Source organism: Condylura cristata, unplaced genomic scaffold, assembly GCF_000260355.1.
Source record: "Condylura cristata isolate star-nosed mole 26May11 unplaced genomic scaffold, ConCri1.0 scaffold00045, whole genome shotgun sequence".
Classification (NCBI taxonomy): domain Eukaryota; kingdom Metazoa; phylum Chordata; class Mammalia; order Eulipotyphla; family Talpidae; genus Condylura; species Condylura cristata.
In genome coordinates, this window is record NW_004567146.1 from 953,902 (window position 1) to 974,960 (window position 21,059).

Consider the following 21,059-nt stretch of genomic DNA (forward strand, 5'->3'; position numbering starts at 1 on the left):
ACAGACTGATGAAGTACACTGCTGAAGGGAGCAGCAGGTGAGACAGGAGAGGTCTGCTGCACCATGTGGGTCAGCTCCCTGGCCAGGGATAGAACTCTTCTGCAGTGGCAGTGGCTGATAGCTTCACAGTGGTGCGCTTTAACCCACTGCGCCCCCAGGGAGGACCCTAAAGGACATCTCTTTTGGCAGCAAAAATAAAAGATCCCAAATACGACTTAGAGCTCCAGCTCCCCTTTACTAGGGGTGGGAGAGGGGTCTGGGGCCCTGCTAGGTTCCACAGAGGTCCTTTCTAGTGCTTCTTTTTTGGGCACTGTCCGGTACCAATTGGATCCAGGAAGCCGCGAGACTCCTAGGATCTTCTTCCTTCCGGTTGGCAAGACATTTGATCCACCTCGAGAACAAGTCCCTGATTGCTCTGGAAGCTGGTGACCGAGGTTGGGCCCTGGGCTGGCAGGGCGCGGCTCGTGCCTAAGCTGGCAAGGCAGAAAATGGTCTTCCTTCAAGAAGAAATAAATGGGAGTAGCTGCTGGTGGCCCGGACAGTTCAGGGAAAGGCTTAACTCCGGAATTCCGAGAGGAATCCGACTGGGCGTACTCAGAAGGTCCAGCGCCGATAGGTCGAAGGTTGGAGGTGGTACCTTTTACAGCACCATGGCCCTGGGGGACATCTTCCTTGCTTCACGCACCCAATAGTCTCTCCGCTGAGACTCAGGTAGCCAATAGCGAACTTCAATTGAGAAACACACAGCCAATAGCCGGCCCACTGCTTTCCGCTGGTGCCCGCCTACCTGCACTCTCACCAATCAGGACACGGGCCACCTTGGCACTGCCCTCTAGCGTCCGCCCCGCCTCCAACTCGCAGGAGCTGGGCTGGGCTAGACGGGCGCGCTCTCGGGGGCGGGAGGGGCAGTCCCGTGCCGGGCCGTCCGCGAGGGTGGGCTCGGAGCAGGCCGCACTGGGAAGCAACCCCACTCCCACCACGGAGGCCCCCTGGCCTTTCTCCCCCCTTACCTTCGGCCCATGGTGCGAGGCTGGGAGCCGCCGCCCGGGCAGGACAGCGGTGAGTGATCCCCAACCCCTTCGACTTCCCCTCCCAGCCCAATAAGCTCTCCGACCCCCCAAAGCCCCATCTTGGGAAGGGTGGGGGAGGAGAATTCTAGGTTTGAAGTCACCCGGTTCCCTCTTTTTTCTTGACTTTTCGGTTCCCCCTTGTAACTGGGGGAGGGTGAGTGGGTGTGTAGGGAGGACGGGAATGCTGGGTTGGGACGCCTTTGGAGAGGGGGAGGATGAGATTCGCCTGCTCCCTGGGGCTTATCGCCCCAAGTACTGCAACTTTTTGTTCTCTGATCCAGTTTGGAGCCTACTAGGCTGCCTTTGAAATGGAGGGTTAGGAGAAATATTCCTTCCCAGGTTCCCCTCCCTTCCCCACACGGGCCCCCCTACCACCTCACCCCCCACCCCCGACTACCTCCTGGTTACCTCAACACTCCATACAGAAAACGTCCAAGATTGCTGGGGGAGCAGTGGCCTTCGGGAATGAAAAAAGGTTTAATAGAAATGCCCTTTCTGACCCCCACCCCTATGCCCAGGCAGACTCAGAAAACCAGGAAAAGGAGTCCTCAGAGGTTCCTGGTGTTAACGACCTAATCTGAGACTTTTAAACTGAAAGAAAACTCAAACTGAGATCTGTTTGGTAATAAGGGCCTAGATCAGTAAATCTTTTTTATATGAACCCCCTCATCATAGATCTGAAACCCTTTTACATTATATTAGGATAGGTAGAGGACAGTAATTGAAAAATCCCAAATGCCAATTAAAGTTGGGAATTTAAACAATGATACATATCTCAGGTATTGTCATTGAAAGTACATTCATTTCACCAATCTTTTAAAGATTTATTTATGCGTACAGAACTGGAGTACAGGCCAGAGATGTAGGGGATGAGAGAATTAACCAGAGATAGACTGTGGAACAGAACAAGTGGATTGACTGAAATACACTGCTGAGGGGAGCAGCAGGGGAGACAGGTGAGGTCTGCCATACCATGTGGGTCACCCCCCTGGCCGGGGATCAAACTCATGCTGCAGTGGCTGTGATAGCTTCATGGTGCTGTGCTTTAACATGCTGCACCACCAGGGAGGGCCCCATTTCCCCAATCTTTTCCTGGTTGTGTAGCCAGGAGGAGGACAGAGATGTTTTCTTTGTGTAGGTCTGCTGATCGGAGTTCCCAATCACGTATGTGACACAAACTACACACATCAATCTCAAATCTGGCTGCACCCTGAGAACTTTTAAAGCTACTGATGCCTGGGTTGCAGTCCAGACTGATTAACTTTACAGTGAGGAAGAGGGTGCCCTGGTTTAAGTTTCACAGATATTATAATGTTCAGTCTAAGAGGAGAGCCGCTGCTTCTCATTATCTGTGACTTCCAGGTCTGGTTTATTTAACGTGGAGTGGGAATTTAAACATTACTGAAGCAGTCTGAATGCAGAGTAGTTTTGAAACTTTTAAGTGTTCTGGCCCTCCGATCTTCTACAGGTGTTAACTGCCTACTCCCAACTCAAGATGTACACTTCTTTGTATTATGTCTTTCAAAGCATTTAATTTTGTTTTCATTTCACTTTTAATGCACTCAATTGTTCACAGGTTTATGTGATGTTTAGTTAGATTATTCTATAAATAGAGAAAAACCAACAGTAAGCGATTTGGAATTACACAGAATTGACTCAAGCACACAGGGCACATGAAAAGGAAGCAGATGATTTGACCACAATAGAGAGTAGCCTGCCAGCCTCTAGTAAAGTAGTACCCAGTATTGTGGGTGTTAGTCCAGCTCAACACTCCCCGCTTCTTTTCCTAGCAGCCATGTTATCCATACTCAGTCTCTTGGAGATTTATGCAAAATCTATCATATCTGCCACCCACTTTTCCTTTCCATCCTTTCACATCAAATGTTTATTCCTCTAAGTGATTTGTTACCATCATTCCCTTTATTAAATTAGGAGGACAGAAGGCAGAGATTCTTAATCTGGATTTCTGGGCCATCAGTGAAATCATGTGATATTTTATGTGTAAGTTTGACTGTTTAGGGGCAGGGGGGAAAGGGAGTTTCTGAGAGTTTCATAACTTTGAACTCATTCTCAAAAAGGATATGTTCCCGAAAGTTAAGAAGCACACTAAACTTCCTTTAAGGTCCTTAAAACTATTACCAAGACTACTTCAGGCAGAACTTTAGTTCTTTGAATAAAGCCATAGGGAATTTAGCAGGATAACACCTAGTCTCTCAATTGAACTATTTCTGCTTTTACCACAAGCCTAAGTTCAAGCTTGAAGTTCCCTTTCCCTAGGACTATGTCCACAACTAGATGTTTAAGGCAGTCCATCCTTTGTGAGGTACCCATGGGTATGAAAAGCCCAAAGGGAAAGGAGGGTATTGTCCTATTTCTTACTAGTGGCTTTAAGTGGCAGTTGGATCTATCTGGCATATTTAATACAAGTTGAACATTTACTCTCAGAATTGACTCTACCAACATTTCTGTCCTAGAGCCCTCTTTTGATTGTTTCTACCCTCTCCAAAATGGAGGCACAAGAACACTATAGATATTAGGGTCTTCACTGTATTTTTTTGTTTACTGTAGGGTCTACCCTACTTGTTAAAGTTCTCAGGAGCCACTCTGTGCCTTCCTACAAATTCTTCCAAGGTACCAGCTATACAACTGTGCCTTAATTTAAATTACAATTCAATATCAAGAAATATTCTACAATTTGTATGTTATGTAGGGAATCTCTGGATGTATAGAGTACAACAAATATGTTCTTTGCCATATTACATGTTAGACTGAAAGGTTAAGCTGATGCCCTAAGTTAGCTGAAGGACAGCACATCACCTAAGTGAAAATGCCTCCTTGTAGGTATCATTTTCCATATGGTAAACCTCACACTGGACTGCCTATTTCTTATGCCACAAAAGTGTTGTCCTTAAAGAACAAGACATAAATAAGGTTACCTAGATGTCCAGTGTTGCAATTATAAAATTATTTTCCAGCTTAGATTTGGAGGTGTTCCCGGTGAGCCACAATTTCTAAATGGTGGTTTAGCACCTGGCTGCACAAATAGTCCCTTACAGGCCACTCAGCCTTGACTGGGATAAACTTTGAGGATAAGGCAGGGATACAACATTGGTAATTCACCTGGCAACCAAAAAATTTCTAGTGAAATCATGGACTCAGTTCTCCTAAAGCAGTGACTTTCATCCTTTTTTAAAATACAGCAAAATTCATTCTGGAATGATAGCTGACTCCCTAAATATAAAAAATATAAAAGCACAGATCCACTGGTTTCCTCTACTCAGAATCAGGATTCTGCAAAGTTATAAAATGGTGATTTTTAAAGGATTTGCTCTTTGCCTAATTTCCTCTTTTGAGCAGGAGCATCACCTTGCAGCAGAATCACCCCATGAAGCCGAAGTTATGCTAAAAGCTGCTATTTATTGAGCCTTTACTTTATTCTAGGCATTTTTCCATCTAGTCATTAATTTGCAAGGTAGGTGCTCTTAAAGCTTTTTCCCCTCCTGATGGGAAATTAGGGCACTCCCCAGGATAGGCTCACTCTTGGAAGTGATGTGGTCAATTCATCTCAAATCTGCCTCAACCCAGACCTCCACTCTTAACAGCTATACAGGCCTGCCTGTACACAGAAGGTATAAGCAAAATTACGAGTTTACATACACTTAGCACTGTCTGTATTTCTATACCTGAGGAAACCAGGCATCATAGAAGCTTGAGTACCTTTTGCCCAAGATCACACAGCTGATAAGTGGCACTGGGGAAGTGTGGGTTGGCCCTACTCAAGAATCTTATTTTTACCCACTCTGCCATGCTGCCTGAATTTACTCTCTTGAAGATCCTCCTCAAGTTGTATTGCCTTTATGCTCCCTCCTTAACATATCAAAAGTAGTGTCTCTAAACTGAGGATTCCTCTAACAGTAAAGGGTAACAGATGTGCTATTCTCTCGTGTCCACACAGGGAGCTGTTAAAATACAGTCTACAGAATGATTCTGGGAGATAACCTGAGCAGGTATTTCAGGAATGAAGCACGGTTTGGGGCTATCCCAGTTTGGGGCTATCCCGGAAATAACCCATAAATAACCCTGGGAGCTGCGGTGCTACTGGGCAGCTTGCAGGACCTGTTTACCATTTATAATAAGCCTGCCCACCCGGTCCTGAGAAGAAAGCAGGACAAAAGAGATAAGAGCTGCAGCCCTTCCCTGCCCTCAGTAAAGGGGGTTGAAGTCTAAGGGAGCTCTCTGGGTTTCCTGGAGAGAGACAGAGCCATTGGAAGAGACAAAGGCTGGGGGAGGGGATAACCATTGTTTGAGGATGACTTAGGGGAGAAAATCTCTCCTCCTTCCTCACCCTAAACCCTGGGGAGGTAAGCCCCATTCTCGGAGGTCTGACCTATCTCTCTCTCACTACTGGGAGACAGAAAAAATAAAGTTATCAGCTTGAGGCATAGAACTTAAGTGATATGTTCACCTCCCCCCAACACTTCACCCCCAAGAAAGAAAAGGGGGCTAGGCAGAGCAACACTGCTGTGTACCGTTTAGTCATCCACATTCTAGAGATTATCATAAATTTTTAGGAGATGAAGTATTTCTAACAGTTCTGAGATAATTGCTCCCCTAGTTTCTGTGGTTGAGGCTTCACTTATGACTCTTATTCCATGAACTTAAAGAGGGTGGAGTGAGTTGGAATTGGAAAAACAAAGGCTATATAAGGATGTTTTCTTCTTTCTTAACCTCTAAGACTCATCAGTCATGTGACTTGGGATAATTTAACTTCTTTGGACTTTGGTTTCCCCCATACATTCAATGGGAATTATAGCAGGTTCTGATGATTTCATAAATTTATGAAAAAGTTAAATTAAAAAGTACTAAAGCACTTTAAAAGCAATCCAGTACATACACATAGAAAGCTGTTTTGAAGTCCAACATTTTGTTTGGTAGAAATTGACCAGTGGCCCAAAAGAAGAGCCCCAGTGATTGAGCAGTTTCTCTTCTTATTACAGCTATCTCCGAAGGGCACAAATCAGGAAGCACCATGCCTCCTAATAAAGAGGCCAGCAGTCATAACAGCTCCCCTGTGGGGCTCATCTGCCTCCCTCCAATCTCTGAAGAGCTACAGCTTGTGTGGACCCAAGCAGCCCAGACCAGTGAGCTGGATAGCAATGAACACTTGCTACAAACTTTCAGCTATTTTCCCTACCCGAGTCTAGCAGACATTGCCCTTCTTTGCCTACGATACGGGCTGCAGATGGAGAAAGTCAAGACTTGGTTCATGGCTCAGCGCCTTCGCTGTGGCATCAGCTGGTCATCTGAAGAAATAGAAGAGACCCGAGCCCGAGTCGTCTATCATCGCGATCAACTCCACTTCAAATCCCTTCTCTCATTTACTCATCATGCAGGAAGGCCCCCAGAGGAGGTGCCTCCTTCTCCAGCGCCACCTCCAGAACAAACCGGTCATGGAATAGTGCCCCTGACTCTTAGCGAGCCTACCCAGATGAAAGCATTGAAGGCAGAGCCTGAGGAATCCTCTGAGTCACTGAGTCACCAGAAAGCAAAGAAGCCCCTGATGGCACCTGGCAGTGAGGCACTCCCAAGCCAATCAGATTTTTGGCAGGATCGTCAAAGAAGTGGCGTCTCTAAGAAGCAGGCAGGCAGGGGTCCCAACCAGTCACAGAGCCTAGGTACTGCTTCCTGGAACCACTCCCCACCTGTCCAGCAGCAGCATACTCGGGACAAGCCCCCACCAGTCTCATTACTTGCCAGTAGTTGTAAACAGGAGTCAGCAACTAAAGGGACTCCTCCTTCCTCTACCTCTTCCTCTTTCCAGATACTGGCTAATGGAGCTACTGTCACCTCTAAACCCCACCAACCACTAGGTTGTATCCCACAGCCACTGTCACCCAATGAACAGGCACTACCCCCACACATGGAGCCAGCCTGGCCGCAGGGGCTCAGGCATAATTCAGTACCAGCTAGGGCTGGCCCTGCAGAGTACCTGTCCCCAGATATGCAGCGCCAGCGCAAGACCAAGCGCAAAACCAAAGAGCAGCTGGCTATCCTTAAATCATTTTTTTTACAGTGCCAGTGGGCACGGCGTGAGGATTACCATAAATTAGAACAGATGACTGGTTTACCTCGGCCTGAGATTATTCAGTGGTTTGGTGACACACGCTATGCCTTGAAGCATGGGCAACTAAAATGGTTTCGGGACAACATAGTACCTGGTGCCCCTTGTTTTCAGGACCCAGCTATTACCACACCACTGCCTTCAACCCCATCCTTGATTGAATGGGCTGATACACCACCTCTGCCAAGCCCCCCACCCCCACCAGACATACGGCCCTTGGAGAGGTATTGGGCAGCCCACCAACAACTGCGGGAAAGTGACGTCCCTCAACTGAGTCAGGCATCAAGGCTTAGCACCCAGCAGGTACTGGATTGGTTTGACTCCCGATTACCTGAGCCAGCAGAGGTGGTGGTTTCTCTAGATGAAGATGAGGAAGAGGAGGAGGAGGAAGAACTGCCAGAAGATGATGAGGATGAAGAGGAGGAGGAGGAAGATGAGGAGGAGGAGGAGGATGTGATCATACAGGACTGAGTTGGGGGAAGGGGAGGGGAAGTCATGTTACTAAAGATGAACCAATTTAGTAACTTTAAACAAAGATACCACATTTTTAAAAATTACTTTGTGGCAAAAAACTGAAGAGCTTTGTGTTCTGGAAGTTGGGTTCAGGGATATAGTGAGGTTGGACCAGGGAGGATGTCCATAGGTCAAAGAGAAGAGGGAGTTTGGATGCGCAGAAACCCAGGCCTCTCCTCTAGCTTCAGTGAAGAGAGGGCCATGAATCTGCTCAAAGCTATGGACTGAGGAAAGGCTCCTGTTCTCCTATCTGCTGTTCTTTCTTGGTGTACTGTAGAGACCTGACCTTGGCCCTATATCTATAAAAGGATTGGAAAAGAGGAGTAAAGAATTTGGATTCAGTGACTGCAGTGCCTCCCCAGTCCCTCCCAGTCCCACCACTTCCCCTGGAATAGAAGGCTGCTTTGTATCACTTTCTTTGCTAGATGAAGGCCATGCTAGGAAATCAGCTAAGAATCTCAGTGTCCCAATCTCATCACAAATTTCCTCTTCTTTACACCAACTCAACGTTACATATTTTACCTGTGAGATTACTGAGTTGCCCACAGCAGAAGGTTTTCTGATACTGGGACCACTTTGCCTTGTACCATTTTATCTATTTCTGAAACCCCCACTCTGTACACTGTTTGTCTCAGGGTAAATCTTCCCCACGGAGCTTGTGAAAAAGTTTAATAATTGGGTGGAGAATAATTTGGATATTTATTGGAGGTGGGAATTAAGGGAGATGTCCTTTAAGAGTAAATTAGATAACAGAGGGATAGAGGAGAGGGAATGGTTTTTACTGTTCAGAAGGACAGTACAGATAGGTTCCAGGTTTGGTTTTACAAACCTGCCTAGCTTGAAAGAGACTGATATTTTCATTTTGGTGGTGTTTCAATTTGTGTCCAAAAAAAGAGACTTTTCTCTCGTTGTGGTCCTCTCTATAGGATCTATACTGGGACAGAGGGACCCGGGTCTTTACTGAGTTATTGCTGCTTTAGATGGTTTTATCAGTTGGGGTCAGATACAAAAATATCAATGGTTTAGCCACTTAGAAATAAAAGTGGAAACCCCAAGTTATTAGAATAATAAAAAAGCCAAAAATAAAATTGTTTCTCTTGTCCATTTTACCACTTCTATGGTTTAGAGATTAATGAAACCAAATTTGTTAACATTCTGGTTCGGTATACTTTATTTTCTTGAGAAGGCAGGATATATTCAAGTAAAAGGATAAAAATATTAAAAGGCAGTAGGTAAATATCAACAGGCTGTTTCCCAGCGATCAGACGGGAGTAATTAAAACTTCTGAGGCTTTATCAATAAGGAGTGACGATTGAGTCAGCAGTTTCAGATGTAACTGCCCCTGCTACAGCCCAGGCTCTTTCCAGGAAAGAAAAGGTGTCTAGAAATGCCTTTTAAAAGGAATTTAGACTACCAGGAAGGATAGTGGGATTCTCCAGTTCAGCTACAAGGTCATTCCCAATTTACTTCTAGTCAGATGTGTCTGCATTTTCCCAGTATTTTTGATTATGGCCCTGTCTGCCAGTGGGTCACCCATTTAATTCCTCATGGCTACCCCTATATACCTAAAGAAGAGACACTTGATCTAAGTAGTGTTTGCCCATTCCACCCATCTCAAGTTTCTAATGCCAACAGTGTTGTAGTGGCGGTGAAAGGGCATCCTCTATTGTACATCTGTAACATGAAAGTCTATTCCCAGCTGTTTAGACAGGAAGATGAACATTTCATAATAAGTAGGCACAGGAAACAATAGCCAAGCAGAAAAAGTATTATAAATTAGAACAAGAAACAGTTGTTGCTTAGTAACACTGGATAGCAAAAATATATCCATGGTTAAAAATTGATACCCAAAAATAAAACACAGTTAATGGGTATGTTGACCCCCCAATGATGTCAAAACGTTTTGACTTTCAAATTGTAGGAATCTATTCCATATATCTTGTGGAATAGATAGGCACATCCTGTAGCATTAGCCTTATATAAAACCTGCTTCTTTCCTAAGAGGTAATACAGAGTACCTATTTGGAAAAAAGATAAGGTACTGAGTGAAACCAGGAAACAAGGCAGGGGTACCTTTTCCATGACCATGGTTTCTGTGAGTACTGGATGCTACAGTCCATCTTTCAGCAGTGTGTATGAAGATGGTCTATCTGGGAGTGGTCCATCCTCTCCCCCTGGCTAGTCCCATCTGCCTCTGTTGGTAGAGAGTCTGCAGCAGAGGACAGGAAGGCAGTGTTTATAACAAAATGGCAAAGCCCTCTCAAGGCTTTCTATGTGAAGTGTATCTGGCAGTAAACAACCGTTGCTCCCTACAGTTTTTCACCATTGCATAATAACTTACAAACTGAAGTTTGAATGTTAATACATCTAGGGTAACAAAGGCTTTGTTGCTACTAATGAAACTTGCAGGAATATTCAGTTAATGTACTAGTAAGGCAGAATATTTGAAAATCAAGCTCTCTTGGAAGACTTGTTATATACAACCATCAAAACCAGAAATGACTAAGGGAAGCAGAATTCGTAATGCTTCTGGGGAGTTTCACTTTCTTCAATAATATTTTAAATTATTATTATAGGATTTTTTTTTTTAAAGTAGCATAATGAACTCAAACTTCAAAAAATAACAGTCAATTTTCTTTCTACTTTCATGGCTCCTTTGCACTTGGTTTCATTAAAGCAAAATACAACTGATTACTACTCATACATATTTTAGTATGTATTTTCAAAAGATAAAGACTTTTAAAAGGAGTAACTACAACAGCATCATGCCTACAAAAAACCTTTTCTATATTAACAAATGCTCAATATATTCAGTTTTCCCCACTCCTAAATTTTTTTTAAAGATAATGTATGCACACAAGAACTGGGGTATAGGCCAGAGGTATGTGTTTGGGGGGGGGGGGAGAGAATATACTGCTGAGGGGAGCAGTGGGCTTGTTAGATTTATTCATTTATGCATACAGAACTGGGGTACAGGCAGGGGATGAGAGGATTCACCAGAGACAGAGTGGGGAGCAGAATAGGCAGATGTACTGAAATACACTGCTGAGGGGAGCAGAGGGGAGTCTGCTGTGCCATGTGGGTCACCTCCCTAGCTGGGGATGGAACTCATGCTGCAGTGGCTGTGGATAGCTTCACAGGGCTGTGCTTTAGCCCACTGAGCCACTAGGGAGGGGCCCTCTCCTAAAGTTTTTTTGCAGTATGTCTCAAGGTCAGTTAGGGACCATCTATTTGTAGATGGTTTATATTTTTCTTAATTCTTTTATCTGTGGGTTAATCCACTTGTGAAGCTTTTAGGGGTGTTATTTCTCTAGTGTTGCCTAAAGAGTTAGGTCTTAATTTTTTGCTGATAAAGGGAATTTTGGAATCTGAGGGGATTGGCAGGAGCTTAGCATGGAAAAAGGGTGTAAATATCCCAAACCCAAGCTATAAAAGTTAAAAGGCAAGAGTAGACTTCTCATTTAATAGGGATCTTTATAAACCTCTCTCTTCTTTCCCATGCCCTTTTTCCTTGTCAAGATTAGATTCATAGTCCCATAAATTCACAAAACATTTTTCCAGCTATCTCTGGAGGATTACGTGTTTTTTTCTAGTTCAAACAGTAGTACTTCTACTCAAAAAATATATCCCACTAAAAGTGGTTTCTATGAGCCCAAATTTAAAACTTTTCACTACCATATGACCTAATTTTTAAACCTGGAAGCTAATCTGACCAAGTAATCGCTGAAATTGAGCCCATTCTGGAAGATTGTGAATATATGGTTACTAGACTTAAAACCTGTCATTTTCCACTTGTTACATCCTATGGCCTTAACTGCGGTAGGCTAACTGAATCTTATGCAAACAAGTTAGGGCTCACCTGTGTTACTGGTAGCTGGAAACCAGGAAGACTCTCTAGAGTGGTTCTGCCTTCCCTTTGACCTGTAAGATACAATGAAACAGTGAAAAAATACCTTCTTGGGAAGTTCCTCTGCAGTGTTACTGATGGAGCATGATAAATAGGAGTTTCTTAAGATGAACAGAAGGAAAAAAACTGTTAAATAAGGAACTCAAAATGGTAGGTTACAAAGTCTATCCTGAGGATGGGGTACTGATAGAGAAATCTGAGATTTGAATTTAACTGAGTAGAAAAAAGAAGTAATATAAAAATTTTGCTGAGCTATGGATAATGACAGACCTGTAAGCAAATATACTTGAAAACAGTGGGGAGGAAAAGAGTAGTTTTATCATTCTCACTAAAAATTGTGCTCTCAAAAACAAACTGTGCTCTCCCAGAAATGGTTATACACATTACAATTATTAAAAAAAAAAAAACTTGACACCCCAACTGAGTGCAATTTAAAATTCTTAAAAAAAATTAATTTTATTCATTTATGTACATAAGAACTGGGGTGTAGGCCAGAGGTTCAGGGAGACGATTCACCAGAGAAAGAGTAGGGAACAGAACAGACAGATCCACTGAAATACACTGCTGAGGGGAGCAGCAAGTGAGAGGAGAGGTCTGTTGCGCCATGTGGGTCAGCTCAGTGAGTGGGGTTGAACTAGTGCTGCAGTGGCTGCAATAGCTTGATAGCAGTGACTTTAACCCTGCACCATCAGGGAGGGCCTAGGTAAAATTCTTCACTATGAGAAATTCTTCACTATAAAATTCTTCACTATGAGAGAAATACTGAGCTAAACTAAAGACAATATATACTGTGAGGGGGCAAATCCAACTTCTTTTCCCATTGAAGGTCTTTACTTAGTAAATATGTCAGTGGTTGAAGTTCTACTCCTTTGGGAATATTATTTAACTTAACTTACCTGAAATGTTAGGAGTGAGGACTCTTGTATGGTCTGAATCCCCACCATTTAGAGATGGTCTGAAAGGAAAAAACCCCTGTCCCGAGGAGGCAGATGGTCTAAGAAGGGAAAACAAAAGCATCAGCAGAGGGAAGGACAGGTAGAGGTAAAGAGCATACATAAAGGAAAAGCCTATACTTGTATGGCACAGTGGAAATAAATTCCCTACTAGCAACTGGAAGTAAATAACTTAAATGTCTTAGACAGTGTTCTTCAACTTCCTCATTTTTTTACAGGTAGAGGATAAACTTCATTAGTATAGGTTCTACGGCTTATGGCAGAGTGCTGGTGTGAACAGATCCCAAGTGAAAGGAAGCATGGAATAACCTACCTGTAAGATAGGTTGTAAGAAGATGCTGGTGAAGGAGTTTCTGAAAAGCATAAAAATCATGTGAGATAATACACTAACTGGAGAAGCACTCAGATATACTAGGAGCCAGGGCAAAGAAACTGAGTGTTTGAACATTTTTATATTGTTTATATTATATACACATGTAGTATACATATAATATTGTATATGTTAGGTATTTAGAAAAAAAACCTCACAATTCACCTAGCAGCATCTCAAAGGTGCTTCCATCTCCATTTCATGAGTCTGTGGGCCTGGACCCATTACTGCCTTAATGTGCTCTAATTTATCTGTGCCTTTTTCTAAGAAGATTATTAGGAAGAATGGCTAAAGACAGTCATTAAACTCACTAAGAGTGACATCAGACAAACTATAGAAAAAGTTACTGTTACTATAGAAAAAGTTCAAAATTAAAGAGAAAAATAGACAATTCACCAATAATAGTTGGAGACTTCAATTTCCCACTTTCATAATGGAAAAAACAACTAAGACAGAAAACCAGCAATGAAACAGAACATTTGAATGACACTACATACCAACTAACTCTAACAGTCATCTATAGAACAATCTACCCAAAATAGCAGAACACATATTCTTCTAAAGTGTACACAGAACAATGCCAAGAATAGACCATCTGTTAAGGCATACACTTTCAAATATTTCAGTCATACAAACTATTTTGTTTAACCACAATAAAATAAAATTTAAAAAATTCAAAATCAGTAATGGTAGGAACTTGGGAAATTCACAAATACATGGATATTAATCAATACTCTGCTAAATAACCAGTAGGTCAAAGAAAAATCATGACAGATGTTAGAAAATACTTTGAGATGAATTAAAACAAAATTACAATATAGGAAACATAAGACTCCTCAAAAAACAGTGCTTAGAGCAAAAGCATTGCCATTTATACTGGCAAAAAAACAAAGCAGATCTAAATCAATAATTAAACCTTCCACCTTATTAAACTTACAAAAATGAATGAAACCCAAAATAAATTAATGGGAAAAAAATCAGAGAAGAAATGAATGAAGCAGAGGAAAAAAATACAGAAAATTCGAAAATCTAAAAGTTGGTTCTTTGAATTGATCCAAGGCAAAAGCAGACTTAGTAAGACTAGGAACAAACAAGATATTATTTCTATTAATCTATCAGAAATAAAGTGACCAGAACATCGACATTTTTCAAAGAGGTGGCTATGGAAGAATTTGAGAAAATTATTTGGGGAAAACTGACTAACGAGGAAAAGATCTGTGAACTTCAAAACAGCCTTTTGCTAAAGAAAAAAAATGCTCTCTAAGAAGTATTCTTTGAACTAGCTAATCCCCTTGAAAATAATAACAGGAATAATTCTAAGGGACAAGAATTAAGTAGATAGAGCCAAACTATTTCATCAGAATATTTTTATGTTTAATTCACACTGAGGAAGAGAGACCTTCAAAATTCAAAATAACCAGCATCAAATTAACCTTCCTTTTAGTCTTAGCTTGCACTGCCACCTTGTGGCAATTAAAAATTTTCAAATTCATTAAAAAATATATTTATTATACAGGATGGTTTCACTCATAGCAGGAGTATAAAGGACCAAGCCAGGATATAATAATAATGAATAACTACATACCAGACATTTTATGGGGGTGTAATGGGAAATGGGATCAAAAACAGTGGAGAGGGAAGTGCACTGGATCATGGTGATGGCACAGGGTGATTTGGTAATAGGAAGCCCACGGGGATTACAACTGAGATGGAAAAAGGCACAAAATGATGTAAAAATAAACTGTTATATTATTTTAAAAGTGAAAAAAATATTTATGCATAAAAGAACTGGGGTACAGGCCAGAGGTTGGGGGTGGTAAGAGGACTCATCAGAGACAAAATGGGAAGCAAAAAAGGCAGATGTACTAAAAATACACTGCAGAGAGGAGCAGCAGGTGAGACAGGAGAGGTCGGCTGTGCTTTAAACCCATTGTGCCACCACAATGGGAAGAACAACAATGTGCTTTAATGTGTAGATATAGAGAAACAGCAAGGGAGGGCCCCATTTTTTAAAAAGATTTATTTATTTATGCATACCAGAACTGGGGTATAGACCAGAGAAGGGGGATGAGAAGATTCACGAGAGACAGAGTGGGGAACAGAGCTGGTGGACTGACTGAAGTATTCAGGAGAGAGGAGTAGCAGGAAAGACAGGAGAAGTCTGCTGTGCCATGTGGGTCACCTCCCTGGCTGGGAATCAAACTTGTGCAGCAGATAGCCTAATCCCTTGCGCCACCGAGAACCCCATGTCCACTATTCCAATTCAAAAGTTATCCTCTACTTCAAAACCAGAGGTTTTCAATAACTTTCTATTGCCCACATTTTCATTTTCCCTTTATCAGTTTGAGGACAGAAATATCATCACTTAAAAACCAATAATATATTGGTTACTTGGAATCACTGTCTGGGGGAGGAAATAAAGTAATGACCCTATACCCTGCAGAGAAACCCAGAAATCCGCTGGTATCTATACAGACTATGTTAATTCTGACACTTCTTTCTCCTCACCAGTAAAAGAATCTCTGGGAGTGTTCCTTCCCTGTAGGCCTCTGGATCCCTGGTGGAAAACAATAAAATTATTTCTCAATTTTATGGATTCCATTTTCCTTGCTGTTTCTCTATATCTACACATTAAAGCACATTGTTGTTCTCCCAAGTATCAACAGATACCCTAGTCCAAGAAGGATGCAGACTTGATTATTTCCAACATGAACACAGTGAACACTGTTAATTCAGTCCTTGGACACTTCCTTATTCTCCGTGTATGTTTCTAAATCAGGTCTGCACTGCCACCAGAAAACACAGCACATAAGTTAATTTATGCCAAAATCAATATAAATTTGTATTTTTGCCTTAAATATTTGCCTTAAATATTTTCTTTCATTTACCACTATAAACTTGTCTGGAAAGTAAACGTAAATATGACTTACTTGTCCCAAGCTACCAAAGCCAGCTACTCTAACAGGGATAGACTCCACTGAGGAGGAGCGACTGTAAAAAGTGAGACAAAAAGAAAAAAGTAAATCTGGGGTTAAACAGCTCCATGGATTTAAAGTGTCCTCAGTCCCTAAGTCAGCCACATCTAGGATTTTTTTTCATTTGCCAGCTTTAGTAGGCAATGTTGCTGTGTAGGCTTTCTACTCACCTGACCACTAGGCTGCTGTGCTGAGAGCTGGGTCGTGGAGTAACTGAAAGAAAACAAAGTGCAGTATGGGAAGCTACTACCACAGCATGCTCTGCTTTGCCTGTGGGTATCTAGTTATATGACCTTTCCGTATCAAACATAAGATTAGGAAAATGAAATTATAATTTTTGAAAGAAACCATCTTCTATATGAAAACAAGGATATTTATTCCTCTCACACAGATAGCTGGGTAAAAAAATGTCCCCTACCTGATTGTGATGGGGAAGTGATGCCCACTGGTCGAGGTGTGGTTAATCTGCAAGGTTAAAAAAAAAGAAGCACCATCTTAGGGGATCAATCAGATTATTATTTTTAAAAATAATAACTTCAGGTTATAGAAAGAACTTAAATTAGAGGGAAAATATTTTAAAAAATAAAATAGCGTCCTCTCAGCACAAGTTGCTTACTATCATGTATTTCACACATCACACAAAAATACAGAGGCAAAATTGACACAAAATCCCTTTGCTCTCCAATTCCCAAAATGAAACTTTCTCCCCCTCTACTGGCCATAACAAGTTCTGTGGTACACTCTTTTTTCCCTTTTCTCCGTGTCTATTCAAGTACTCTCAATGCTACATGTAAATAGCCATATGTTCATCCTTTCATACATCCACATGTCCTCACTCTTCATCCCCTCATCCATCTATCCAACACACATTTATTTAATACTCATATGTCCCAGGATCCTGAGATTGCAAACAAACTAGAATAGAGACAAAAATAATAAAGCAATATTTAATTGTTACAAATATGGGTGTATCAGAAGTAAGAAGGAACACAAAACTATAACATCTGTCATGAGGGGCTGTGTATTTTTTTTTAACCCACCAATACAGGGCTTACATTAAAAAATACTAAACAATTGGTAGGGAGAGATATTAGCAATTAGAAGAACTGATGTACATCAATTAAATGTATACCCACCTCCTAATATAGAACCTAATATAGAACCTGCTAAACAGCAGGTCACAAATAGTTATTGAATAAATGAATAGAACATCTAAATTTGTCTAATGAAGTCCTGACAGAGGAAATGCCAAGTGAGTTCAATTTTGAAAGATGTACGGGAGTTCACAAGGTGAAAGAGTGAACATTATATTCATAGCACTTTTCAGTGAGTAATTCTTTGAGAAGAGAAAGATAAATTCATGAAACATTTCCACCACCTCATAGCCCACACAGTAATTGTCAAGAAATTTGCAAGGAGCGCTAGTATGAGGCCTGATAAAACTGACCTGCTTCCTTGGTAATGACTTGGAGATTCCTGTAGGTGAAAAAAAAATCAGGAATAAAGGAAGCTGCAGCTCAAAGGTACCAACCAACATCCTCTTACTTGTTAGATAACTAATCTATAGTGTCCTCTTAGTTGTAGTCACTAAGATTCCCAATAGGAGAAAAAAAAAAATAGTGATAATGTCTCCTTAGGAAATAACCAGCTTTTGGGGGATAAAATTTTTATTCCTTTTCATAAAAATTGGGAATCTTGTAAACTGATATGTAGAGAAATATGGAGAATCTATGGGAGTAAAAAGGAAAATGACAGAATTATGATACATAGGAATAGTATCAATAGAAAAATTATACAAAAACAAAGATCATTTTTAGGAAATGTCTAGGAAATAGTTTTAAGGAGAGGAGTTTTGGGATTCTTGAAGAGAAATTTTAAGCAACAACAGAGGTCTCTTCTGTAAGTGTCCTGAGTGGTACATAGTGACTCAACACAGATGTCAAGAACAGGTTACCAGTGTGCAAAATATTGATCCTCTCAGACTTCATTCTATGGCTTCATTTATTTACTACATTACACCTGTTGTACAAATATAATCAGTTTCTATAGGTCCATGATGTAACACTATTCTCTACAGTAACTAGATAGATGGGAAAAGTAGGAGGAAACATTACACAAGGAAAAACTATTTTATTCACCTTTAAGAAGGCTAGAAATTTCTTCAGTTCTTCATTCTCCTTCCTTAAGGCCGACAGTTCTCTAGGCAAAAGATGGAAGCAATCAGCCTTAGATCAGTGGTATTTAAAAAAAAAAAAAAAAACCTGATTTTTATTGTTATTGACATTTACTTAATGTTTATGGAAAGATAAACATATATATGTCGTTTATGCCGTGACACAAGATATTTCTGTAGGTATCTAGTGATTCAGAGGGACAGAGCAGAGTTTTCATGATAAGAACCAGGTGAACAAAATAAGTAGACCTTGGTATGTTGTTAGGGCATAATACATAGAATTCACTTGCTTCTCCACATATACCCCGATGCCTAAAACTTCTATCAAGGGTTCCACTTTTTTGCTTAAGATTTCCAAAATAGGGCCCTTCCTGGTGGCTCAGCAGGTTAAAGTACAGCACTAAGAAGCTAAAGCCACTTCAGCATGAGTTCCCCAGTCCCGGAGGTGACCTCATGGTGCAGCAGACCTCTCCTGACTGCCCACTGTTCCCTTTAGCAGTGTACTTTGTCAGTCAGCCTGTTCTGCTCCCCGCTCTGTCTCTGGTGAATCCTCTCACCACCCCTGCACCTTGGCCTATACCCCAGCTCTGTGTGCACAAATAAATAAATCTTTAAAAAAAAAAAATTCCAAAATAAACCCTTCCAGTAGTAACACATTAAAGGCTCTCTCTCGGGCCCTCCCTGGTGGCTTAGTGGGTTAAAGCGTTGTACTAAGAAGTTAAAGTCACTTCCACATGAGTTCGATTCCCGCCTGCCCCGGAGGTGACCACATGACACGACAGACCTCTCCTGACCCTCCCGCTTCTCCCCTCAGCAGTACACGTTATATATCTGCCCGTTCTGCTCCCCACTCTGTCTCTGGTGAACCCTCTCGCTGCCCCTGCACCTCTGGCCTGTATCCCAGTTCTGTATGCACAAATAAATAAATCTTTAAAAAAAAATGTTCTCTCTCATCTTTATCAATATGAGTAAGCTTTCTGGTTTCTCAGACAATTTTTGTAAGTAGACATTATAAAGTAGGGTTCCTTGAGGGAAAACAGAGAAAAAGAAAATGGAGATTGAGATCAACAAAACTCTGAGTCACCCACAAAACCACATAAAGGGAATAATTTCAAGCACTGTCACCACAGAAAATGAAGGTTACAGCTTCTGTGAAAGGATAAAAGCTCCTGGTGACTTGATTTGTCACTTACTTGTCCTGTCTGGTCACTGTTTGCTGTGCCTCCTGCAGAGCTGCTTCTAATTTTGTGATTCTATGCTTATAAAAGTTGATGAGAAGATCTGTTTGTTTCTTCTGAAAACACCATACCTGCAGGAGAAAACAGGCTTTTGATATATGCCCCTAAACTCCTTACCTCTAACTTCTGGCAACAAAGAGAAGCCTACTTATTCATACTTTATTGTTGATCATTTATTTATTTATTTATTTTTAAATTAAAAAAAAAAAAAAGTATTTATTTATGTGTACAGAACTGGGTACAGGCCAGAGGAGTGTTGGGTGAGAAGATTCACCAGAGACAGAGTGGGGAGCAGAACAGGCAAATTGCCAAAGTATAGTGCTGGCATGGCAGACCTGCTGTTTACCAGCCGTTCTCCTCAGCAGTGCAGCAGGTGGGTCATGAGAGGGAGGTCTGCCGTGCCATGTGGTTGAACTCCTTGCTGGGAGAATCGAACTCGTGCTGCAGTGTCTTCAGAGAGCTTCATAATGCAGTGCTTTAACCTGTTGCACCACCAGGGGCTCAATGATGAGCCCCATCATTGATCATTTTTGATCACAACTCCCTAAAACTAGAGGGGGTTTCGAGGAAGAATGAGGAATTGAGATCAAAGGTGAGAGGGAGGGCCCAATGGAATATGGGGAAGGGTTTTGGGTCCCTTAGTGGTGGAAATGGTATGGTAACATATCTAAAGAGGTATGAACTTACAACTTTAAATCATAAACATTAAATAAATTTTTGAAAACCAACATTACCTCAATAAAAAATAATACAATTTTGGGGCCTCCCTAGTGGTGCAGGGGTTAAACACCATGCTATCAAGCTATTGTCAGCCACTGTAGCACAAGTTTGACAACCTGGCAGGGTAGGGAGCTCAACCACATGGCATGGCAGACCTGCTGTTTACCAGCCGCTCTCCTCAGCAGTGTACTTCAGTCAAACTGCCTGTCTCTGGTGACTCCTCTCAATCCCTGCATTTCTGGCTTACTCCTCAGATCTTGTATACATAAATACATATATCTTTAAAAAATACAATACAGTCTGAAAAAAAGAAGAGAACAAAACTAGAGGATTTGGCACAGGGAAAAGCCGGTATTTTTCACTCTGGGACAATAGCTTGCTAATACCTTAATAATAAAATATTTTGACATAGTAGTTAAAGCACAGCACTAAGAAGTTAAAGCCACATCAGCATGAGTTCGATCTCCACCAGCCCCAGAGGTGACCCACATGGCGTGGCAGACCTCTCCTGACCTGCCCACTGCTCCCCTCAGCACTGTACTTGTCAATCAGCCTGTTCTGCTCCCCACTCTGTCTCTGGTGAATCCTCTCACTGCCCCTGCACCTCTAGCCTGTACCCCAGTTCTGTATGCATAAATAAATAAATCTTTAAAAATATAATATATAATCTTTCATCTTGAGCCAGCCGAGTGACATCCAAAAAACATTTCCAAGTTTAGAATGTATTTTGATCTAAATTTGCTATTAGTATGGAATGAACTTTCAAATTTATAGCTATTAAAGATCATTGGCAACCAATTTACTTTCCTTAAGTTATTCACACTGAGACAATTATACTGCTATGATAATAGGAGAAGAGTCACAGAAAAAAGAATTTTATCCCTACATTTTATTTTGGCTTGGATAAATCATCTTATATTTTGCTTTACTTTACTTTGATGTGTTTATCATGGGATTAATGTGCCTATCATGGGATTAATGAATCAGATAAAAAGTTAATATTTAGAAAGTGCTTTTAG

General features: G+C 41.4%; 2 protein-coding genes across 5 annotated transcripts in view; one reads left to right on the forward strand and one right to left on the reverse strand.

Moving 5' to 3' along the window:
* Positions 1 to 890: 890 nt before the first annotated feature.
* On the forward strand, positions 891 to 8,798 carry HOMEZ (homeobox and leucine zipper encoding). Its single transcript, XM_004694639.2, has 2 exons — positions 891 to 1,059; positions 6,068 to 8,798. Exons 1-2 carry the CDS (start codon positions 1,020 to 1,022, stop codon positions 7,660 to 7,662), a joined length of 1,635 nt encoding a protein of 544 aa, XP_004694696.1. The 5' UTR covers positions 891 to 1,019; the 3' UTR covers positions 7,663 to 8,798.
* A 128-nt stretch (positions 8,799 to 8,926) lies between these two features.
* RNF212B (ring finger protein 212B) overlaps positions 8,927 to 21,059 on the reverse strand; it is a 41,837-nt gene continuing 29,704 nt past the window's right edge. For 3 of the 4 annotated variants that reach the window (XM_012734081.1, XM_012734080.1, XM_012734082.1), the window contains exons 5-15: positions 19,276 to 19,391; positions 18,048 to 18,108; positions 17,357 to 17,385; positions 16,328 to 16,374; positions 16,080 to 16,122; positions 15,865 to 15,925; positions 15,443 to 15,491; positions 12,878 to 12,917; positions 12,508 to 12,605; positions 11,564 to 11,625; positions 8,927 to 9,913 (exon numbers count right to left, since the gene is read on the reverse strand). In XM_012734081.1, the coding sequence (XP_012589535.1) occupies positions 9,851 to 9,913; positions 11,564 to 11,625; positions 12,508 to 12,605; positions 12,878 to 12,917; positions 15,443 to 15,491; positions 15,865 to 15,925; positions 16,080 to 16,122; positions 16,328 to 16,374; positions 17,357 to 17,385; positions 18,048 to 18,108; positions 19,276 to 19,391 (669 nt within the window). In that variant the 3' untranslated portion in view covers positions 8,927 to 9,850. The remainder of the gene's footprint in view (positions 9,914 to 11,563; positions 11,626 to 12,507; positions 12,606 to 12,877; positions 12,918 to 15,442; positions 15,492 to 15,864; positions 15,926 to 16,079; positions 16,123 to 16,327; positions 16,375 to 17,356; positions 17,386 to 18,047; positions 18,109 to 19,275; positions 19,392 to 21,059) is intronic. The other variant, XM_012734083.1, reaches the window with a different exon arrangement.

Coding starts and splice junctions, on each gene's coding strand:
- HOMEZ (XM_004694639.2), top strand. CDS start 1,020: ATGGTGCGAGGCTGGGAGCCGCCGCCCGGGCAGGACAGCG. Junction 1,060..6,067: donor GCCGCCCGGGCAGGACAGCG/GTGAGTGATCCC, acceptor TTCTTATTACAG/CTATCTCCGAAGGGCACAAA.